Source organism: Humulus lupulus, chromosome 8 (genome assembly GCF_963169125.1).
Source record: "Humulus lupulus chromosome 8, drHumLupu1.1, whole genome shotgun sequence".
NCBI classification, from domain to species: domain Eukaryota; kingdom Viridiplantae; phylum Streptophyta; class Magnoliopsida; order Rosales; family Cannabaceae; genus Humulus; species Humulus lupulus.
In genome coordinates, this window is record NC_084800.1 from 60930712 (window position 1) to 60953177 (window position 22466).

At 32.9% G+C, this 22466-nt stretch overlaps 2 protein-coding genes across 2 annotated transcripts; both read left to right on the forward strand.

Moving 5' to 3' along the window:
- Positions 1-902: 902 nt before the first annotated feature.
- Positions 903-2351, forward strand: LOC133797443 (homeobox-leucine zipper protein ATHB-12). The gene is made up of 2 exons (XM_062235338.1): positions 903-1487; positions 1592-2351. The coding sequence occupies exons 1-2, from the start codon at positions 1044-1046 to the stop codon at positions 1979-1981; spliced, it is 834 nt and encodes a 277-aa protein (XP_062091322.1). The 5' UTR covers positions 903-1043; the 3' UTR covers positions 1982-2351.
- A 13455-nt stretch (positions 2352-15806) lies between these two features.
- On the forward strand, positions 15807-18914 carry LOC133797444 (uncharacterized membrane protein At1g16860-like). The gene is made up of 4 exons (XM_062235339.1): positions 15807-16265; positions 17299-17454; positions 18084-18295; positions 18405-18914. Exons 1-4 carry the CDS (start codon positions 15954-15956, stop codon positions 18589-18591), a joined length of 867 nt encoding a protein of 288 aa, XP_062091323.1. The 5' UTR covers positions 15807-15953; the 3' UTR covers positions 18592-18914.
- The last annotated feature ends 3552 nt before the right edge of the window (positions 18915-22466 follow it).

The window sequence follows — 22466 nt, forward strand, 5'->3', positions numbered from 1 at the left end:
TTACACATAGCTGACCATCTCACCCATGGTATCTTATGCCTCTGACCCGTGGATCCCCACCAAAAATTAAGAATCAAAGAATGCAAAGCTTATACTTTGATGTATGGTAATTTTTTTTATGTTTTGTTTAGGAATATTGACAAAGTAACCCAAAAACTCAGTTAGTAGCATTTTTATACTCAAATTTTACAGATTAGTATTATATTGTTCATAATATTCTGTTGAGCTACTCAATTATGTCTTATCATTTCTTTAATTTCATATCTATAAGACAAATATGATATTTGTTTTTGGTCATTATCACATGGAAAATGAACAAAAAAAAAAATATTTTTTCGTTTTCCAGTTGAAGAAATTATTAAGACAACGATTTGTCCAAGAAATTAGGAAACAAGGGAGGAGAAAAATAAAATAAAAACATTAAACAAGCCTACTCAATTTCTATTGTCAATTCCCCTAACAGATAGTTCTAATATTAATTAATTAAAGAAAGAAATCCTTTAAAAAATAAATAAAGAAATATTCATAGATAGGTTTGGCAATAACGTGAATCATGTAGTCGACACTAGCTATTATAGCTAGATTGTTGAGGAGTATTAATTAATTATTTTTTACCATGATGATGACGACGACAGCGACCGAAATTAATTAACAAACATATCACAATAGAATATATATATATATATTTATAGTTAAAAAAATAATAATTAGTGTTTAAAAAGAAAATGTGCTCCCTCTCACACGCTGAGTTTGATGAGTTTCTTTTCTTTGCTCAGCTTGAGCCACATTCATTACCTCATTTTCTAAATAATAATAAGTAAATGAATTATTATTAGGAATTATTAGTGGAAAAAAAAAAGCCATATTTACTTGCGAAGGCACCCAAAAGAAAAGCACTTACTTGTATGGATTTTTTTGGATATAAAAACAAAGCAAATACGAACACAAGAATTTCATTTCACAAACTCCATTGATGATTCACCATCCTAAACCCACCAAGTCTAATACCAACAACCACTACAGTTCGTATTATCCAGACGACGATGTTTGAAGACCAAAACAACATTCATGGCGAGTATTCATATTGTCCCACATCGGAGAGCATTGATCACAGCAACAACATTAATATTCACGATAGTAGTTTCTCCAATTCTTCCTCGACTTCATCTTCCGGTGCTGGAGTTCTAGTACTGAGCAGCAGGAAGAAGAAGAGCAGGAACAACAAACGAAGGTTCAGTGATGAACAAATCAAATCTCTCGAGTCAATGTTCGAGTCCGAGACCAGGCTCGAGCCAAGGAAGAAGCTCCAGTTGGCCTCCGAGTTGGGCTTGCAGCCTCGTCAAGTCGCCATATGGTTTCAGAACAAGCGAGCTCGTTGGAAATCAAAGCAACTCGAGCGAGACTACTCTATTTTACTCTCCAATTATAAAAACTTAGCCTCTCGTTTCGATGCTCTCAAGAAAGAAAAACAGGGTTTGGCTCTTCAGGTACGTAACAACGACTAAGAAAAAAAAAATCTATTTATACAAGTCTGATATAGCAGAGCTTCAGGTGGACTCATCACTAAAACATTTTTTGCTTTGATGAACAGTTGCAGAAGCTGAACGGTGATCTGATGCAGAGTTCGAAAGATCATAATTTACATAAAGATAATAATGAAAAGGACTCGGATAATGGAAAGATGAAAACCGAGTCAGAATCGGAAGTGAAGCCGAGTCTGTCATCGTTGGAAAGATCTGAACATGTTCTAGGGGTTCTCTCAGACGATGATAGTAGCATGAAGGCAGCGTATAACTTTGAACAAGTACTAGAACATGAAGAAGCTGAGCTTCTGAGCATGAACATGAACTTGGCGCCGGAGCCACCTGCAGCTGCTGCAGATAGCTCCCTAACATCGCCGGAAGACTGGGGCAGTTTGAACTCAGAGACCCTTTTCGATGAATCTACGAGTGGTTATCAGTGGTGGGACTTTTGGTCTTAAAAAAGCCACCAAGACTGTCCATGAGAATTTTCTTTAGTTTTTCTTGTACCTTTTTGGGGTCTTAGATTAAGAAACTACGTGTATACTAGTAGTCTTGTGGTTCTCTTCTTCTGGGCGGGCGCAGTGGAAAATAAGGGAATGAAAAGATCACTCGCTGAGTTACTGCCCAATAAAAAATATTGCTGTACTTGATGTTGGGTTAGATTGATTACATTAGAGTACATGTAGGATTTAGATTCCTTTTACTTTTATTAGGCCTAATTTAATAAGAGCAAGTGGGTAGTGTAAGATGTTCCAAATTTGAAGTATCTGTATATACTAGTTCCGAGGATGAGAAATAAAGAGAGAGACTTGAAGGAGCTGTTAGTGACTTGCCTTGTTTTGTTTAATCAGAAGCTGAAAGCTGCAAATTGTTGCAATGGTAATTATTAGTTTACTAATCCTTAAGGTTGACCAATTTAAACCCCAAAAATATTAAAATTGAACATACTTTTAGGAGAATCCAAAGAAGCATATGATATAGATCAAAGTAAAGATAGAAAAGGAGTAGTAGATACTAATATAGACTAGTCATTTGAGTATTGAAGGAGATAGAAAAGGCCTGGCTGAGCCTTAAGAAAATGGACACGTCCTGTATCTAGTTTTAAAATAATACAGAGTAGTCACTGAATCTGATATCAGTCATCAACGGATGAATATATATTATTGATGCAACAAAATCCAAACCTCCAAAATTGTTGCCCATGATGAGTATTTTGTCTTCAATACGACATAGCATTGATGTGATCCTAAATTGTCAGGACGCGTGAATCAATATCTTTCTTCTTATTCACTGTCGTCATTAATACCATTTTTTTTTTCACACATAAATATATGGATAAAAGAAAGCATGTGGGACTGAAAGGGTGATTATCACCATTTTCGGCCACAAAATAGATTCATCGTTGGCCCTAGTGTCACACTGCGATTTAAAATCTTTTGTTTCGTTGTCCAGCTCTATAATCCACATAGGTGGTTTTCTTAAGTTGTGTTTGGTAGGAGGGGAATGGATGGAGATTGGTGGAGATAGAAAAGAAAGATGGATAGAGAGGTATAATCTCTTGAATGACTAGATGAATCTAAATAATCCATCTTTTTTTTCCTCTTTTATGTATAACAACAAATATGCTATTCAAGCTATATATATATACATCAGAATATACGATGAAAATAATATATAAGATATAATTTAATAACTTTTAACTCTTTTTTTTTTGGCAAAAAGAAAGTATGATGTAATTAGTTTTTTTTTTCTTATTTTAGTTAAGCAAGCGTGACTATTATCTTTTATTTTGGAAAGAAGAAGTAGCTAAAGATGGATTGAGATCGAGGGATGAAAAGTAGAAGGAGAAAATATATTTGATATTTGCTTAGAGTTGTTTGATATAATAGGAATGAAAGAAAATAGTAGACTTTTTAAATAGTTAAAATAACAATATTAAAAAATCTGCTCATTTTATGATTTAAAAAAGAGTTTTTAATTTTTTGCCCTCAATTTACTCATATATATATATATATAGGTTGATTATTTTTTGAGAGCCAATGAATTCGCAATCTATAGTTTCATTATTTCTTACCAAACAAAAATAAGCTAATGATGGATTACATTACTCCTCACATCTTAATCTATCCCTCTCTAATCCACCATATCAAACAAAAGGAGTAGAGTAGTCATTCTCACCCTGGTAAAAGTTTTACCCTATGTTTGGTAAAAGAAAAAAGTGGAGGGAAAAAAAGTTTGGAGAGAAATGTGAAGAGAGAAGAAAAAATTGTTTGTTTGGTTTGGAAAGAAAGAGGATGGAAGATAAAAATTGATTAAAAAAAAATATATTAGTATATTCCACCAATATTTTTCTCTCCCAAATTAGAGAAAAAAGTGGAGAGAATTTTTTCATAATATATCTAAATCAAATTAATTATTCACTATTAATTTTAGATCATCTAAAATTATAATTTCACTTTCATACTATTTTCTTTCCATCCATACCAAATAAAAATAAAAAAAGGCAGGGTGACTTTACAAAAATATCTAAGATTTAAAAAAATATATTTAAAATACAGAATCTTAATAAAATTACAAAAATACAGAGTGACATAATCATAAGAAAGATTATAAATTTATAACAATACAATATTTTTTGTAACCAAAGTTTGTAAGTTTGTAACCATATGTTACAATTTTGTAAACAATATTTACATAATAAAGAGAAAATTGTTACAAGCGGTAGCAGAATTGTTACAAACTATTATCCATATTTTTGTAATTTTTATAAAAATTTCGTATATTATTTTTAAAAAAAAATTAGAACTTACAATATTGTGTGTGTTGTCCGTGTTTTCACAGGTCTAACACGTGGCACAAATTAAGAGGATGTTTAAGGCTCCTCGGGAGCTTAAGTCTAGTTTCCTGTCATAATCACCACCATAGGAGAAGTGTATCTTCCAAGATCATTACTGCTCGAGAACCTAGTCAGGAAGTAATCCTCCAAAAGACTTTCAAACAGTGTCCAAATCACCCAAGTGTTAGAGAACCTCCTTCGAAGGAAAGGAATAGTTACCAAATGTCAGCCAAAGAGGTGCCCAGGACCACAGACAACTTTCTGACACTCAATGGCCACAGGGATCGAGCTGTTGATTCCGTACAAGCGGCAAAAATGATGTTTCACGATGCCGTCTGACATGGGGAGACGTGCAGCTATCCCCTTAACATTGTCAAGGACATTTTTCCAATAAAGCAGTGGGTTGAACCTCCTCGTATTGGGCCTACTTGAGATACGTTGGGCCCCACCCACTTATTAAATATAGAATTTCTTTATTTATGTAATAACTAACCTCATTAAGAGATGAATAATTGTAATCAGCTCCAATTAATGAGCTTAATTCTCCTAGTCGCCTATAAATAGGGCTACGACACAACTTGTAAAAGGATCCAACATTCATAGTGAGCTTATACGCTGTCTGAATATAAAGACAACTAGAGTTGTGCAAATTCTTCATCTTTAATACAAGCGAATCGTGGAGTAGGGTTAATTAATAACCTGAACCACATAAAATCTAGTTTAATTATTCTTCTTTCTTAAGCTTTCCTTTTAATTTGGTAGTTGAAGAAAAAAACAAGTCAATAGTGTTTATTTTTTCCTAAAAGGAAACCTATATTTTCTCTTCTATTACTCTAATTTTATATATTTCCTACTTTTTCTATCTTAGTTAAGCAAGTTAGGACTCAAGTAAAAAGTAGTCATTCTCACTATTAGAATTAAAGAGTATTTTAGAATTTGGCTAAAACTTTTCTATATTGAATAAATGAGGAATTACAATATAAATAGCTTAGTCGCTCAACTGAGATTTAACAAACACAAAATTAATTTCTAACTAATTGTACAAGTCGAACTAACTAACATAACTAGCATTAACAACTTGTAAAAAAACAACTAATAACCACTTAATAGAAAGACTTGTCTCAACAACCCCTCTCAAACTCTAACTTGAAGCACTTTCAATTATGAGTTTGTCTCTTAGAAAAGAAATCCTGGAATTCGATATAGCCTTGGTTAAGCAATCAACAATCTAATCAAAGGCAAGAACATGTCAATCTTCTAGCTTTTTATTCAGGTCCTTTTCTTGCACAAAATACAAGTCTAGTTCGATATGTTTCGTTCTAGCATGCCAGACAAGATTAGCAACCAACATAACAATACTAAGATTATCATAGCAGATAATAGGCACACTAGAGAAGGAGCCTTTCAGTTTAGCTAGAATGTCTTAGATTATCACACTAGATGATCTCTTTTGTTACACTTGCTAAAGTTTTAAATTTTGCTTCAATTGAGGATCTCGACACTGTCTATTGCTTTTTACACAACAAGAAAAAAGGGCTTTTACTTCGGTTTTTAAGCTGGATTTACTTCGGTTTTCGCTAAAATTCGCAACCGCAGTAGTTCGGAGCGAAGTAAAAAGTAGTTAAAAACCGAAGTGAAAAATAGGCTTTCTACTTCGGTTATTATGTAAAAACCGAAGTAGAAAGTGGGGATTCTACTTCGGTTTTTACATAATAACCGAAGTAGAAAGTGGGGTATGCTTCCTTGTTGGGCACTTTCTACTTCGGTTATTATGTAAAAAGCGAAGTAGAAAGTGGGGTTTCTACTTCGGTTTTTACATAATAACCGAAGTAGAATCCCCACTTTCTACTTCGGTTATTATGTAAAAACCGAAGTAGAAACCCCACTTTCTACTTCGCTTTTTACATAATAACCGAAGTAGAAACCCCCCCACCCCATTTTTTTTAATAATTATTTCTAATTATTTTTAAATGACCCAATTCTATTTTTTTCTTTTTTTTTTGCCCTAATTATTTTAAATAGTCTAATTATATGAATTTATAGTTATATATATTTTTACAATTGGAATTGGTTTATTTTCATTTAATTTATAACAGAAATAAAAATCACAAAATTTATACACTTAGAATTAAAATTCTTATAAAATTAAATATTTATACATTCACATAATTGTTAAGTAGAATAACCTAATCATTCATATATACATTCACATAATTGTAATTAATTAAAATAATATAAACATTTATATATACATTCACATAAAACTAAAGGTATGTATAAACAAAATAGTCTTACTAATAAATTTAAGTCATCAATCGGCTTAACTATTCTTGTTGGATTGGCAAGATGTCCTCCCGATCCTTGGCGACAATATGACTACTAGTAACTTTGTCATTTAGTTCATTCTACGAAACAAACCAATGATAGATTAAATTAGTAACTTGTAAAAACACTTAAAAAAATTTCTTACTTTGCTTTAAAACACTTACATCTCTTTCTTCAATTTTTTTGTCCAAATTATCTTCGACAAGAGTCTTCTTCGTTTCTCGCGCTCTTGTCCAAATTTCATATCCATCTACATCTTCCACTCCTAGTTCTTTTTTCTAGAACATCAAACATAATTGAAGTTTAATTATTAAATTTTCCTAAGTCTAACAAAATTTCGGCAGCATAACAACTGCATTTTAACATCTCCAAAAATTTTAATAACACACAAAATATATCGACATAGTGTGCAAATTGAAAAAGAAAAACAATTAATAAAATCTATAAAAAATTGGCAGAGTTTCCTTTGTTTTTGTAGCATATCCCAATTTTATAATTATATATAAATTCAACACAAACAAACACAAAATCAACATACATAATTCCATCCTTATATCACCACCAACAACAAATTTCCCAGAACCTACTTCACTAAAGTAAAGCATGCAAGATTTAACTCTAATTTTATAAATAAATATTGCAATAGTAATAAATAAAATTTAAAGATTACTCACCTCCAATATTACTCTTGAAGTCACCCAAAATCAATACCGAATTGGCAACTAAATCAACAACCCTACTAAAAAGCTTAATCAAAAATAAATAAAAATCAATTACATAATTAATTAAACTAGCTACATAATCATCAAACAACATATCAAGCTAGCTAGTTATAGAAAACAAAAAACAAATGTCACTAATAATCCAAACATTTCAAGTTCTAACATTGGCAACAACATTACTTATTGAAGCTATGTTTAGAAATTTAAATAGCAAGTCACAACAATTTTTAAATTTTACTAATATATATATATATAATTAATAACATTATATAAAATAACAAAATAAAAAAATATATAACACAAATATACTAAAAAGCAAGTATTAAATTCGGAATAATATAAAAAAATTAACACAAACAAAGTTTTAAGGTAACAAACCTTCTTTGATGCTCAAAATAACCTCTAAATCAATATTAGCAACTCTAAAACCTATATATAATAAACACTTTATATCTATAAGAAAAAAATCTGAAAATATTATAGAAAATTAAAAAAAAATCATACAAACAAAGATTTAGTGATTCATACCTTTTTTGAAGCTCAATAACTTATTTTAATGTAAGAAAACCAGCCAAAGTCCAATAACAATACCCATTTTCGAACCCTAAAAATACCCACACTCAAAGTCTTTATTTTCTTCATCAAAAATAAAAATGGAACTAATATTTCTGTTCTTAAGTAAGAAAAATGGTTTCAAATGGTAAAAAAAACATAAAAAATGGTATATTTTGTGAAACCCTCGTGGGAGTACGACAACAATGGAGGTTTTCTGGGTTTGGCGTTTGGGATTTTTGCTTCAGAGAGACGAATGAGCCATGGGAGCTATATATTAAGGGTATTAAAACTTTTTTACTTCGGTTCTTATACAAAAACTGAAGTAGAAAGGGTACTTTCTACTTCGGTTTTTGTATAAGAACCGAAGTAGAAAGTACCCTTTCTACTTCGGTTCTTATATAAGAACCGAAGTAAAAGCCTTCAGGGCCGCGTTTGGTTGCTCCACTTTTCACTTCGGTTTTTTCATAAAAACCGAAGTAAAAAGCCCCGATTTAGTGTGCAAACCAAACATGGCCCTTGTCTATTTTCTATTTTAACTTCGTTTTTTTAAGAAACCGAAGTAATAGCCTTTTTTTTATGTACTACCATTCCCAAAAGCGAAGTAAAAACCCATTGAAAGGCTTTTACTTCAGTTTTTTTATATTCTATGTGTAAAAAACGAAGTAAAAGCCTATATTTCTAGTAGTGTTAGATTGCCAAGCTACAAGATTGACCCAAAGAATATGCAAAATCCACTAGTTAACCTTCTGTCATCAGGATCGGCTGCCCAATCCGCATCACAAAAACCCACCAAGTAAAGTGAAGCTGATCATTTAACGTGCAAACCATAATCTACAGACCTAGACAAGTATCTTAGTATTCTTTTCATTATGTCCCATAGAGATTGAAGAGGACCATCATAAATTGACACACCTTGTTTACATTATATGCAATTTAAGGTTTAGTGACTATAAGATATTGCAAACCTTCAACAATTGATCTATAAAAATGAGACTCTCTACTGGATCACTACTATAAGCTGAAAGTCGCAAACCAGAGGTCATGAGAGTGGATTGAGGCTTAGCAATTTGCATTTTTCTCGAGCTAATAAGTCATATAGATACTTGGACTAAGATAAGTGCATACCAAGCTTAAAATGAATTACTTCAATGCCAAGAAAGTAGTTGATTTCCCCCAGGTATTTAAGAGCAAAAATGCGATTCAGATATGAAATGAAAGCAAAAATCATTGTAGAATACGTGCCTATAATGAGAATATAATCAACATAGATGAGAATGAGTATGATGTGACCTTTACCATGATCATAAAATAGCGATTGACTTGCTCGTGAAGATTAGAATCCAAAAGAGGCCAAAACATAAGCCAACTTGTCAAACCAAGCTCTTGAGCTTGTTTAAGGCCATATAATGCCTTATGTAGTTTGCAAACAACAGTGGGTTTATCTTTATCTTCTAACCCAAATGGTATCTAAGGATCCCCAAAAATTTTGGCAGCATTTGGAGTTATTTTAGGCCCGGTGGAGGGGTCACATGTAATGCCCCAAATTTCCTAATAAGGTTTAGGACCTTGATTAGGAGGCCGGGAGGGCCATAATTGATTTATTATGGTATTTAATGATTATATGCATGTTTACGTAAATTATATTATTATATGATGGTGAATGCATGCATATGGGAGTATTTCTTATTATAAGGGTATTTTGGTAATTTGGCCGCTGTGGGCGTAATTGTGTATTTTGGGTGCATGGTTGTGATTAATTCATATAGCCACATTATAAGGTGGATTGGCGCAAGCTATTCGGCATGAGACGATCATGAGATGTAAGTGTTCGGTCTAGTCATAACGGGTTTAAGTTCGGGGCTCGGGGTGAGTCTCGGGGTCATTTTGATGACTAGAACATTACCGGGAATAAAAGGGTAATAGGATATGATTTATTGGTACTTGAGAATATTGAGAATAGCGGGAATTGGAGAGCGTTAATTATAATTAACGAGATAGGCGGGAAAGGACGGTTTTACCCTCAGAAGCCTTTAGAGGGATTTATTTGGCTTAAGGGCATTATGGTCTTTTGACCTTAGGGATTTATATCAGCCTTTGAGTGTTTAGAAGACTGTGGAAAATAGAATAAAACAGAGCCCATCCTCATCTCTTCCTTTCTCTCCCGTACAAGTTCTCCTTCATTCTTTTCTTTGAATTTTGAGAGCCCATTTTGAGGAAGCAAGCTAGGGAGTCAAAGCTTGGGGAGTATAGTTTGAGTTCAGCCATTGGGAAGGATTCAAATCAAGCTTGAGGTAAGTTTCAGCCATGAATTTTATGGTGTGCTCTGTTTTTGAGCTTTAGTTTTCAGCTTGAGAATCTCTTGTAGAAAGTTTGAATTAATAGAAGTTTGGGAGATGTTTACTTTGGGTTTTGATGAGGGTGAGTTGTAGAGGATGTTTGGTGGTGGAATTGGGTGTTAGGTTGAGGTTTGGGATAGGTTTGAAGGGCTTGGTTCCAAGGGAAAACGCAGGGGAGGCGAGCTGGTGCGAGCTGACTTTTTGGCAAAACTGGGTATTGAGCCGCGGCATGGCTGTGGTGCGCCGCGGCTCAAGGCGTCTGGCAGAGGGGGTTGCCTCTATCTGGGGGGCGCGCCGCGGCGCAGCTAGGGCGGGCCGCGGCCCTTAGTGACCTTTTTGACCAGAATGGTGTTTTTAGCTTAGGGATTCAAGCCTTAGGCCTCGGGGTTGAACCTAATACCCGGTTAAGTGGGGATTGATGTCCCAGAGGCTAGATATTGATTTGGGAACTTATGTTGATCATTTTTATTGATGGTATCTTATATTTGGTTATGACTAGGTGACCGCTAAAGGACTAAAATTTGATCGTTCTCAAGGGTCGTTCTTTTAATCATTCTAGCTCGACTTTGAGGTAAGAAAACTGCACCCTGTGTATATGTATGACATGCATGGCTATTCTTGATGCATGTCGGTTGATTATTATGTATGACGTGTATGGATATTCTTGATGCATGTCGGTTGATTATTATGTATGACATGCATGGCTATTCTTGATGCATGTCGGTTGATTATTAAGTGTGACGTGCATGGTTACTATTGATGCATGTTGGATTGTGAATATAATGCATATGATGCATGAGAAACATGTGATTAGGACATGCTTTGAGTACTGAATATGACATTGTTCAGAGCTTGTGCCTCTGGGTTTGTGCATGGTCCTAATTGTATTAATACTTGTTAAGTAAGTATGATGAATACCTTGTTTATGGATATTGGATATGTGACATATGTCTGGTGGCATTACTTACCTGTGTATGGCGCTGGCTTATTAGTCAGAATCGACAATGGTGTCAGAACCGTCTGTGAAGCTGTGACTTATTAGTTAAGTTCACAACGGGCTGAGCACTGGTCGTGTTTCACCGACCCAAGAATCAGAAGTGGCAGTGCGTTGTGAACGCCAGGCCAAATGAAGATTAGATCTAATCGAGGTTGGCATTGAATGACCCATATAGGGTATTAATGCTGGACCGACCGGAAGGTCAATGAGAACTATAAGCGCTTACCTGGTCTAAGACCAGATGTTTACAGCCAAGGTATATGACCCCGGTGACTGTTTGTCACATGGCTGGGGGACGCTGTCCTTAGTTACGACTCTGGAGTCGGGAGGATGGTTATGTTGGTGACCAATCTCCATGCACCTATCCTGATCAAATTTATGAAGGAACCACTTATCAATTAAGCCCTGGTGGCCCTATCATCACATGGCTAGAGGTAGATGTACCCACTTCTGTGACTTTTGGCTACTGTCACCTATCTGTTTTGGACCGTTGGTCCTGAATGGCTATTATGACTATTGTTGATATTATATCATGCTTTATTGGATTTTCTTGCTGGGCTTCGGCTCACGGGTGCTATGTGGTGCAGGTAAAGGCAAAAAGAAGCTGGACCATCCTTGAGTTGGAGAGCTTAGGTGATGATGTGTACTTATGCAGCTGCTCGTCCGCCACGGCCGAGGTTTAAAGTGGAACTAGGGTTAAACCCTGTTTTGCCGCTTAGAGCGGCCTGTTGTAAATATTTTCTGTAATAGACTCTGAAACTATATTTTCGGGATCCAAATGTATATATTAAATGTTCTAGTGAAACGTTACATCTTAACCAAAAATTTTAATCCCTAAACCGCTAATCATACTTAGTTCACGATTTTGGCCAAGTGACTCGATTAGCGAGTTTAGCACTGTTTACAAGGCACACCGTAACGGTCCCTGGAGTTGGAGCGTTACATCACAAGTCAAAGGAGGTGGCGATGTGTCGCCTCCTTGGAGGCGTTGCATCACCAGGATGCAAAAAGGCTCAAAAGCCCTAGTAGGCGACACAAGTTTTAAGCTCCAAATGATGAGTTATTTAGCTCTAATCCTATTGGTTAGATCTAATGACAATGCATACACTATAAAAATGGTGCTAATAGTGTTTTGGAAGGCTTGATCACTCTCTCAAATCTCTCTCTAACCTATCTCTCTAGCTTTCAAGAATTTCTAGTTTTCTCCAAGAAACTCACAAAGAAAGTGCTTGACTTTGTGAGTTTAAGGCTTGTCCAATTCCTATTTCCTTTTAGAAAAGGCCTTAAGCCTCAACGATGGCTAGGAAATAGATAATTAGGTCAGTGATAAGAATCGTGTCTAAGCCTTGGTTTTGTATTTTTTGCATTGAAGAAGGGAAATCTCAAAGTGGTGGTTCTCCAAGGGTTTTAAATGTTCATCAAAGTTGAAGAAGATTGTTCTACAATTAGGGTTTGCATCATCTTTTTCAATCTTTCTTTGGTCTTTGGCAACCATTATTTTGGGTATATTCTAGTTTTTATGGTGGTGTAATATCACTCTCCCCCAACAACATATGCGCAAGAGCTAACAAAGATAAACTGCTTTGAGCTATATGTTTATGCTTATGCTCTACTACCCCATTTTGCTCATGAATGTGTGGATAAGATTGTTTGTGAATTATAGTCAGATTGTAGGGCCTTAATAGGTAAATCAACTTGAAGTTCAACCCATTTCTTAAAGATTTGGAATTTAGGAAAAGCTTCAGATTTGGTTCTCAACAAATATATCCATATTTATCTACTATATACATCTATAAAGCTTATATAGTATGTATATCCACAGGATGAGAGTTAAGAGGTTGGACCCCAAAGTTCAGTATGCACCAATTGTATAGGTTTAGCATAAACTGTATTTGAGTTATGATAAGGGAGTTTATGGGCTTTACCCATACAACAAGCATCACATAAGTCAAAAACAATTTTATTACTTGAATGAACATTACAAGTGATCATTATTGATTTTATAATTGGAGTAGATCGATGACCTAATCTACGATGCCACAATTGGAAAATAGAAGATACATGCTGAAAAGATAGAAAGGCAATAGAGGTATTTGATGCTGAGACTGGAAATGAAAAAGAAAAGGAGCTAGAATGTGAGACGAGAGGATAAGATGGTGGTTAGAGATCATTGATTTTAGTAATATTCAAGACATAAAGGCCTTGATCAACCTTGCCAATAAGTAGTATCTTCTTAGACATTTGGTCATTGACAAAACAAGTGTTAGCATGAAACTAAAAAATACATCATTACCTTGGGCAATTTGAAAGGCTCTTAATAGATTTTTTGTGATAGTATGAACATGTAAAAGATTTCAAAGGATAAAAGATTTAGATTGAAAAGGAGAATTAAAAGAGTAATGACCAATGTTTTGAATGTTCAAACCTGAGCCATTACCAACAAGAATTTGTTTATGTCCCAAGTATTTTGAGTTGTTCATGACATTTTGAGCATTAAGTGTAAGATGATTTGTTGCTTTGGAGTCAGGATACAAATTAGAATCAGCAACAAACTCGGGTGTGGCGATCATATATAGCATGCATTGGAGCAAAGACTGGTGTCCTAGGACCAACCGAGGTGTTTGGACCATGAAAGGATTTGTCAAACTTGCAAAAACACTGTAGCACACATGTCCTAGCTTTTTGCAAAATTAACAAACAAGTTTGGATTGCCACGCTTGATTGTTCCAATTATTCCATCGACCATAACCAATGAAGCCTCGACCACCACCTCGATTTGAAAATGCACCACCATCATCTATGTATTGTATCCTCCATATTGCTGAGAGTGAGGAGTTCCAGAATAGGGTGAGAACTAAGGTGAGGGAAAACCTCTAGCATAGCCACCTCTTAGAATTGGAGGACCACCATGAGGATTACTGAAATGACAATTGGATCCATTGTGAACAAGATTGGCTTCTTCAGTAGCGATGTCAAGCTCCTTGGTGGACTTTTCGTTTCTGGTTTCTCGAGCCATGAGTAGAGCCTTAAGCTCAGGATATGTGAACATCTCTTTTCTAATGTTGAATGAGGTAAAGAAAATGTCGAAATCTTTCCCAAGGCCATTAAAAATGGCTTCCATATGGTTAGATGTAGTGACCTTATGGTCTTATACCATTCAACATATCAACGAGACTCTTTATCTTCAACAAGTATTTACTAATGGTAAACAAATTTTTCTTAGTGTTGCGTAATTGAGTTTTAAGCCGACTTATCTTGGATTTTATCTTAGCAGTGATGAACCCTTGAATAGCTGCCTAAGTTTTAGCTGAGGTCTCATAATCGACCATGTGATTATGCATCTGATCATTCATAGAGGATATCATCCATGAAAGAAGAAATTTATCTTGAGCTTCCTAGTCGAGATAGTCATATGAGATGGTAATAGCTATTCTATTCGCCTCAGTATCAAATTTCGGAGGGGCAAAATCGAATTTGAAGAATTTCTGAAGACGATGACCCTTGACAACAGTAAGGATCAACAGTAAGGATCTGATGCTTCCACAAAAAGATGTTGTTCTCATCAAGCTTATAAGATAATGAAATGCTTAAAAATACTAGGGCTTTGGAGCTTGACGATTGAGCGACCATGGCTAACGAAGACAATGAACAAGAGTTAGATTGGAGTCGAAGCTCTGATACCATGTGAGAGTTAAAGAGTATTTTGGTATTTTGGAAAAACTTTTTTATATTGAATAAATAAAGAATTACAATATAAATAGCTCAACACCTTAATTGAGATCTAACAAACACAAAACTAATTTCTAACTAATAGTACAAGACGAACTAACTAACACAACTAACATTAACAACTTGTAACAAACTAACTAACAAATACTCAATAGAAAGACTTGTCTCAACACTCACCCTCATATAAGATAATCAATATTAATAAAAGTTTTGAATTGGCTAAAAAAATATAAAATAAAATCCTTAACTACAATAAATAGTAAAATTATATATTTTATTTATTAAATAAATATTTTAATTATTTGTTATCACCTTAAAAAAAAATTGAATGGTTTAAAAATGTATGCCAGATAAGAATGTGCATTTTAGGTGTTTAAAATGAACGTGTACCTTTCATTATTCACACGTAAAATTCTTCTTTTATCTTTTAAGCCAATGAGTTAGTGTTGTTTTTGTCTTGATTTCTCAATAATTAATTTTGCTTAATAATTTGAATTATATTTCTTATACAACTTTTTGAAGACATTAAAAAAGAAAATATTTTTTCAAAAGAAAAAGTTTTAGGCTTCACTTACAAATTTTTTTCAGTTTTGTTTCACAAGTTCACGCAATTCCATACAGATGTGAATCCAATGAAATGAAACTTAATCCAAATAAAAGAAAAGAGTATCGAAAATAACAATCAGGAACAAAACCAATTTAGAAGGCAAGAGCGTAATTGGCTCTGATCTAGACTTGTGAGGTCATTGAGAGCCAAGACGACGTCGTTAGTCTAAACGCAGACTGCTGTCCTGTGATTGACAAATAAAACGACAACGTTTGGTCCCAATCTTTCACACACTCTTTCTCCCTCCCTCTTTCTGCTACTGGTCCACTACTACAGTAAAGGTTGGAGCGTGAGAGAGAGGAGAGAGAGAGAGAGAGGGACTGATGAACGACCTCTCCAATGGGGCTTTGCTAGAGAGACATTGTTGCAGCTGCAAGCCGATACCGGCTTTGGGGCTCTGTATTCTCACGGCCCTTTTCCTGATAGGCCTTTCGGTCTCCATTTTCTTACTCACTGTGGTTCGAAATGCCGTCTTCCTAGTCTCGTTCCTCTTTCTTTCCTCTCTGGTCTTGGCTTTCTTGTTCTGGAACAAGCGTAATTGGAGAACCAAAGGCGCCATCCTTTTCTTCCTCCGCTCTCTTCCCGAAGCTGACCTTCGTCAGGCTAAAGAGGGTCAGCTCGTTAAGATTACTGGGGTAATCTCTATCTCTCTCTCTCCTCTCTTTTTTTCTGTCTTTTTAGCTCATTTTATTGTATGGATTTTCCTTGTAATGTCTCTTGGGGTCCAGTTTAATCATAATTATTTGGGTTTAACAACGTGAAGTTTGTTCCTTTGTGAATAAATTGGAATACTATGCATTGGGGCCTATTTTGGGTTGCTGAGAAAATGTGAGAAGAAAAAAATTAGGGATAGAATGGTTATGTTATTATTTTCATATTTATATAATGCCCTTCTCAGCAAAAAAAAAAAAAAAATACAATCGTTAATAATCATTGAAAATTTAATTGCACTTTCTCACTTGCTAAAGTCCCTGGTTTTGTCTTTGTTTATTCTATGTGAACATTTAGTGATGTAAATTGGCAATTTAGTATGTCTTTTCAGCAGTGTAACAATAGTAGATAGGTTAGGTAACTTTCCTTCTCTTAAGCTATGCTTGAGACTTACAAGGTCCATTCTTAATTGACTTACGTGTTGATGACGACTAGAAGGACTTGTTTGTTTCAAAATACACTGAGTAATGAAAAAAGGGAGAATTTTCTTTCACATTCATTCTGCACTTAAACATTTGGGAATATAAGTTTCGGAGAATCCTTCACATAATTAATAAAGTTGGAAAGGATGACTCTGTTCGTGGGTTTTGCACCGCACTTGAGAAGGGCCCTTGTTATGAAGCAACAAGAGTTTGCATCACAATCATATGTCATGGATAGTGCTTTTCAAGACTAGTTTGAATTGATCTTTATTTGACAGTTTTGCACTAGAAGTTTGGTTAGAAGCAGTTCTGACTCAATATCTACTAGAGTTTTTCTTTGATATTTGATTGTGCAATTCAATTGCAGTCCATTGCTTCTACATGCATATCTTTTGGTTTAACTCTTATTTCTATACTCTCAACCATTTCCTATGATAGCCCATTTGAATTATCCTATCATATCAATAGATCATATTTTTATTTTGCTCCATAGAGAGCTAACCCTGGTTTCTTATTTTTGTTCCTATGGTTTCAGTTTGCATCATGCGGGAGTGTTTCTCTGCATTCTTCATATGAAAGGGCTTCCGGTTGTATTTATACGTCAACACTTTTATACGAGCATGGAGGATTGAATTTAAATCCAGTAAAGGTCAATGGATCATGCTTCCATTGGAGTCTAGCATATTGTGAGGTATGGAGACTGTTCGACTTTATCTGTTTTGATCAACCAATGTACTGTCATTCTTATTACCTTCATTTCATTTTCAACTCCATGCACTGATTTCTGTTTGACCCATGTTTTAGCTTGAATCACTTTAGTATGATAATGGTCGTTTAACTCCTTTTTCTTTTTCTTTTTTTTTGCAAAAATATCAAATGCCCTTGTTGCATACCTTAGTCAAAGATTGCTCTCTCAAAACTTTCTGTCTTATAGATATGAATTCTTGACATTACTCCTTTTAAGTCTAAATATGCTCACCTCCATTGATCTCGCTTTCTGAGTTATGTTCTTTTTTATTCTGATCAGCATTAGCCATTCCGTATTACAAATCCATGTAACATTTGATGGTCGTAGAATTGTGCAAATTAGCTTAAATTGTTTCTTAGTTACAATACTGCATTGACTAGTGTTGTCATAAGCGGAAACACGTGGCTCAACCCAACCACATGTTAATCTCGATTGAGAGCAATCCAATGAAGTTAAAACTTCAGACAGCTGTCTTAAACAATAAACTATATTTTACGTTCGAAGTAATAAAATATAAATGTGCTACTGTCATTCGGAGTCACAATCTTATGCATGAGATTTGTACCTGACAGAGGTTCTCCACAGACTTTTACATAACTGATAAGAAGTCAGGCCTCAGAGCTGTAGTTAAAGCTGGTTCTGGCTGTAGAGTCACACCCTTGATTTTTGAGAGTGAACTTTTCAAAACCACGAGACAGTGTAGAGTTCTCTCTCCCCCACTAAGGAAATGGCTCAGAGAGAGAAACCTCTCGGATGAAGCCCGTCTCCTGCGTCTGGAAGAAGGGTAAACAGCAAAAACCTACGTTTAGATTGCTTGTCTTTAGTCTTTTCTTTAAATCTGTTCACATCACAAGAACTTTGACTTGCTTCGTATCTGCATTTGGGTTTGGCAGATATGTACAAGAAGGGAGCACTGTGACTGTAGTTGGAATAGTTAGTAGAAATAATGATGTGACTATGATTGTCCAACCTTCAGAAGTTGTCTCTACAGGATGTTTATGGAAAAAGCTGCTTCTCCCAGTTGACATTGACGGAGTCTTACTTAGTGTTTCACGAATGGCTGACCTTTCAATCAACTGAGAGTCCGGCCAAAACATGGCCTGGACTGGTAGTGTCTGACCTAGCTAGGGCTTATAAACAGTGTAGGAGCTTACACTTTGAGATAAAAATACTATTGTTTGAAGCTTTTACAGGGCATTCATTTGACTCGCCTCGCCATTTATTTTTCCTTTCTTATTTTCTGCATCACATGTTACCAGAAGCTGTAACAATTTGACTAAGTCAAGACTTTTTCTCTAGGATTCATCAGAATATTTAATGCTTTCAAGTTTAACCTGTCTGTGATTCTTGACTCATTTTGTTCCCTTCTTTATTGGAAGATTGTATAGACAATACTCAACTAAGTTGGGGTATCCTCGTTAAATATGATTTCTTTTGTTTAAAAAATACCTCGGTTTAATATAATTTTCAATTTACTATAACAAGTTCTAGTTCTACAATCAGTTATAATCATAGGTGATAATATAGTTTGACATAACCTACTAAAGTGTCATTGTTTAAGTACATAATTCTCCAACAAACTATTCACTTTTCATCTTCTAGACCTGTGTTTTTATTTATCTTATAGTTATTCTTTAGACAATAGGGGAGAGTATCAAAACTTAAATAAATACAAAATGACTTTTTTTCCTTTCACATCTCGCTACTGAGGTGATTCCTCATATCAATCCCAAATGTCTAAATTAAATAGTAACAAGTTATATAAAGTTATATTTTTTTACCTAAATAAATAGTATTTCTCTATATGTAATGAAACATTATTCATCAGAATATAAATATTTTATTATTTTTTATAAACTTTTATATATATATATATATGAGTGTGATATTATTATATTTAATTATTTTATTTCTTAAAATGAATAAAATATTTTTTAAAAATATAATATTTAAATGATATAGAGAAAAAATAGAGAAGCATGTATGGTATAATGTAAAAGTTTGAAGTAAATTATAAAAAAAAAATATGTTTTAGTGATATATTTTGTAATACACTTTCTCTATAATATTTAGTTAAAATTCACAAAAACATCTTCCATCAGCTCTTTTATACATATATTTAGGAAAAATTACATACATCACCGTATATCTCAAAAAAATTTAAAATATACGGTGCATGTCAAATATACCGTTGAACTTTTGATATTGGATGTTTTAAAACTTGTATCCATATAAATATGCATACGATAGTACTGCAACTATAATATCATCTATATGACTATATACTTACTCATTTATGAGTGAATATATAGCTAGTTATAACCTACCGGACAAATAATTATTGAAATAATACTAAAAGACAAATAATTATTGAAATAATAATAAGTTGTTACAAATTAGTAATATTGTTCCTAGAATACTATTGGAATGACAAATAACTATTAAAATTATAAAACCAGTTTGGTAAATTTTTATTATAATTATGTTAAGTAAATTTATAAATTATTTATGCAAATATTAGTTACACAAATATATGTTTATTTGTAAATTAGTTATGTAAACTTTTGTTACAAAAATCATTTTTTTATATGAATTAATTTGTAAATGTTGTTTACAAATTTGTAAAAGTTGTTTACTTATTGTAATAGTTTTGTTACTATTTATTACAATTTTGTAACAGACTTTTTTACTTTTTAATGATTTTTAGTCACTGTTGGTAACAATTTTGTTATTGATTGTAATAGTTTTGTTACTACCTGTTACAATCTTGTAACTTATATTTTTACTTTGTAACTATAGCATTTGTTAAAAATTTAGTTGTTCTATCATCTAGCATTTTTTTTGTAAATTTTAGTTACAAAATTGAATAATTTAGCTATAAAATTAATTATGTAAATCATTGTTACAAACATGTTAACAAAAGAAAAGAGTGTGTTGTTATGTGGGCTTGAGTGACGTATTTAACAATAGATCATTTATTGGTTAGTATTATAATTGGGTGCCGTATATTTGTAATTAGTTTCACTTGCCGTATATTTAGACTTTTTTTGTTAACTTAGAGTATATATGCAAATTTCCCATATATTTATAATAGTTATGCACAAATTCCAATTAATCCATATCTATATTTGCATATCATTTATATAATATTTTAATATTATTATTTTTCTTTATAAGTTTTCTCTCTCTCATTTAGTATATATATTTATTATTTCTTTTTTCTTTTTCAATTACTTTATTTTACTTTAATTAATAAAATATGTTTAAAGATATAATATTTAAATGATGTAGAGAAATATATAGAGAATCTGATGTATGGTATAATATAAAACTTAGAGGTAAAATAGAAAAATGTGTGTTTTTGGGAGGTATTTTAAAAGATAGAGTAGAACATCCATTGAGAGTGCTTTAATCAAAATTCCTTTATCTTTTAAGGGTGGGACACTTGGATTGGACATCTGAATATCTATATTGTATTAAGCTTTCTTAATTAATTGATAATAAATCTCATTAAAAAGGATACTTTTTTTTAATGCAATGTATTTGTCTGGACAATTGTTTTGGGTGAAATTTATAAGTATTGCAGACTAAAAAGGGGTAAAAACTTAATGACCAATAGGGTCAAATTGGTATAATTCCATTGTTTTTTTTTTTTTTTTTTTGAGGATGTGAAAAAGAAAAAACTTAGGAATTTGATAAGTGTAAATTACATGAATATGGAATTTTTTCTATAAGTTTGATTAATATGGGGTTTTCAACTTTGTGCATTTTTAATGGCTGTTTTTGTTTTTATATATTTTTATGGGGTTTTTATCCATAATTTTTCTTTTATGGTAACATGTTATTATCACATTAATTTTTAAAATAATGAATTCGACACTAGTAACTATCAAAATATTTTTTTAAAGCTAATTTTATAGTTGTACCACTGGTAAGCATTATATATTTTTATGGGATTTTTTTCCATAATTTTTTCTTTTATGGTAACCTGTTATTATCACATTAATTTTTTAAAATAACACATTAATTTTTAAATTAATGAATTCGACACTAGTAACAGTTTACTACTATCAAAATATATTTTTTTAAAACTAATTTTATAGTTGTACCGCTGGTAAGCATTATATCACTAATAAACTAAAAAATTGATAGGGTAACAAGTTGCTACCATTACAAAAACAAAAACAAAAAAACCATTCTGATAGTTGTAATTAGTTACTATCACATCAGTTTTTAAAATAATTAACTGGACACTAGTAAGCGGTTACCGTTAAAAAATATGGGAAGAAAAACCTGTAAAAATGTTTAGAAAAACAATAAAAAAGGTCATATTTTGGTGGTATTTTTTTTTTTTGTCCATATTTTTGTAAATTTCTAATTTGATTATGTCTAGTTTTGCACTCAATTGGACTTCTACGTGGTGGGCTGGCTTGATTTTATGATATTCTACAACTCAATGCGTCAGCTCGGCTATGGATATAAGAAGAAGAAGAATGCCATATTTTAAATATATATAATTTTTCTCAACTTAAATTTTAGTTACAACTTTATAAGTTACAGCAACTTAAGTAACAATTAAAACTCTGGTTAAGTGTAATAACAACGGTAAACAAATGATCATTTGTGAAAGGAAAAATAACTAAAAACTAACAAATTAAAAGAGAGTTAAATTACTGTAACCTTATTATGATAACAGTGATAGCCTAATTACTCTTTAGCACTCCTTGTTGCAAACTCTTGTATAAATGTTTAATAAGTAGATATTATTAAGATATTGTACATTTCAAATATATTGTAAATTATTAATAAAATTCATGGATAAATTAACTAGATAGAAGAGTGTAAAATAAAAAATGAGAAAGAAAGTGAATTTTGAACTTCTCATACATCAATAGTTTGGTCATTTATTTGGGTTTTCTAGAAAAATGATATTTTGCTGAAAATTCTAGAATGGT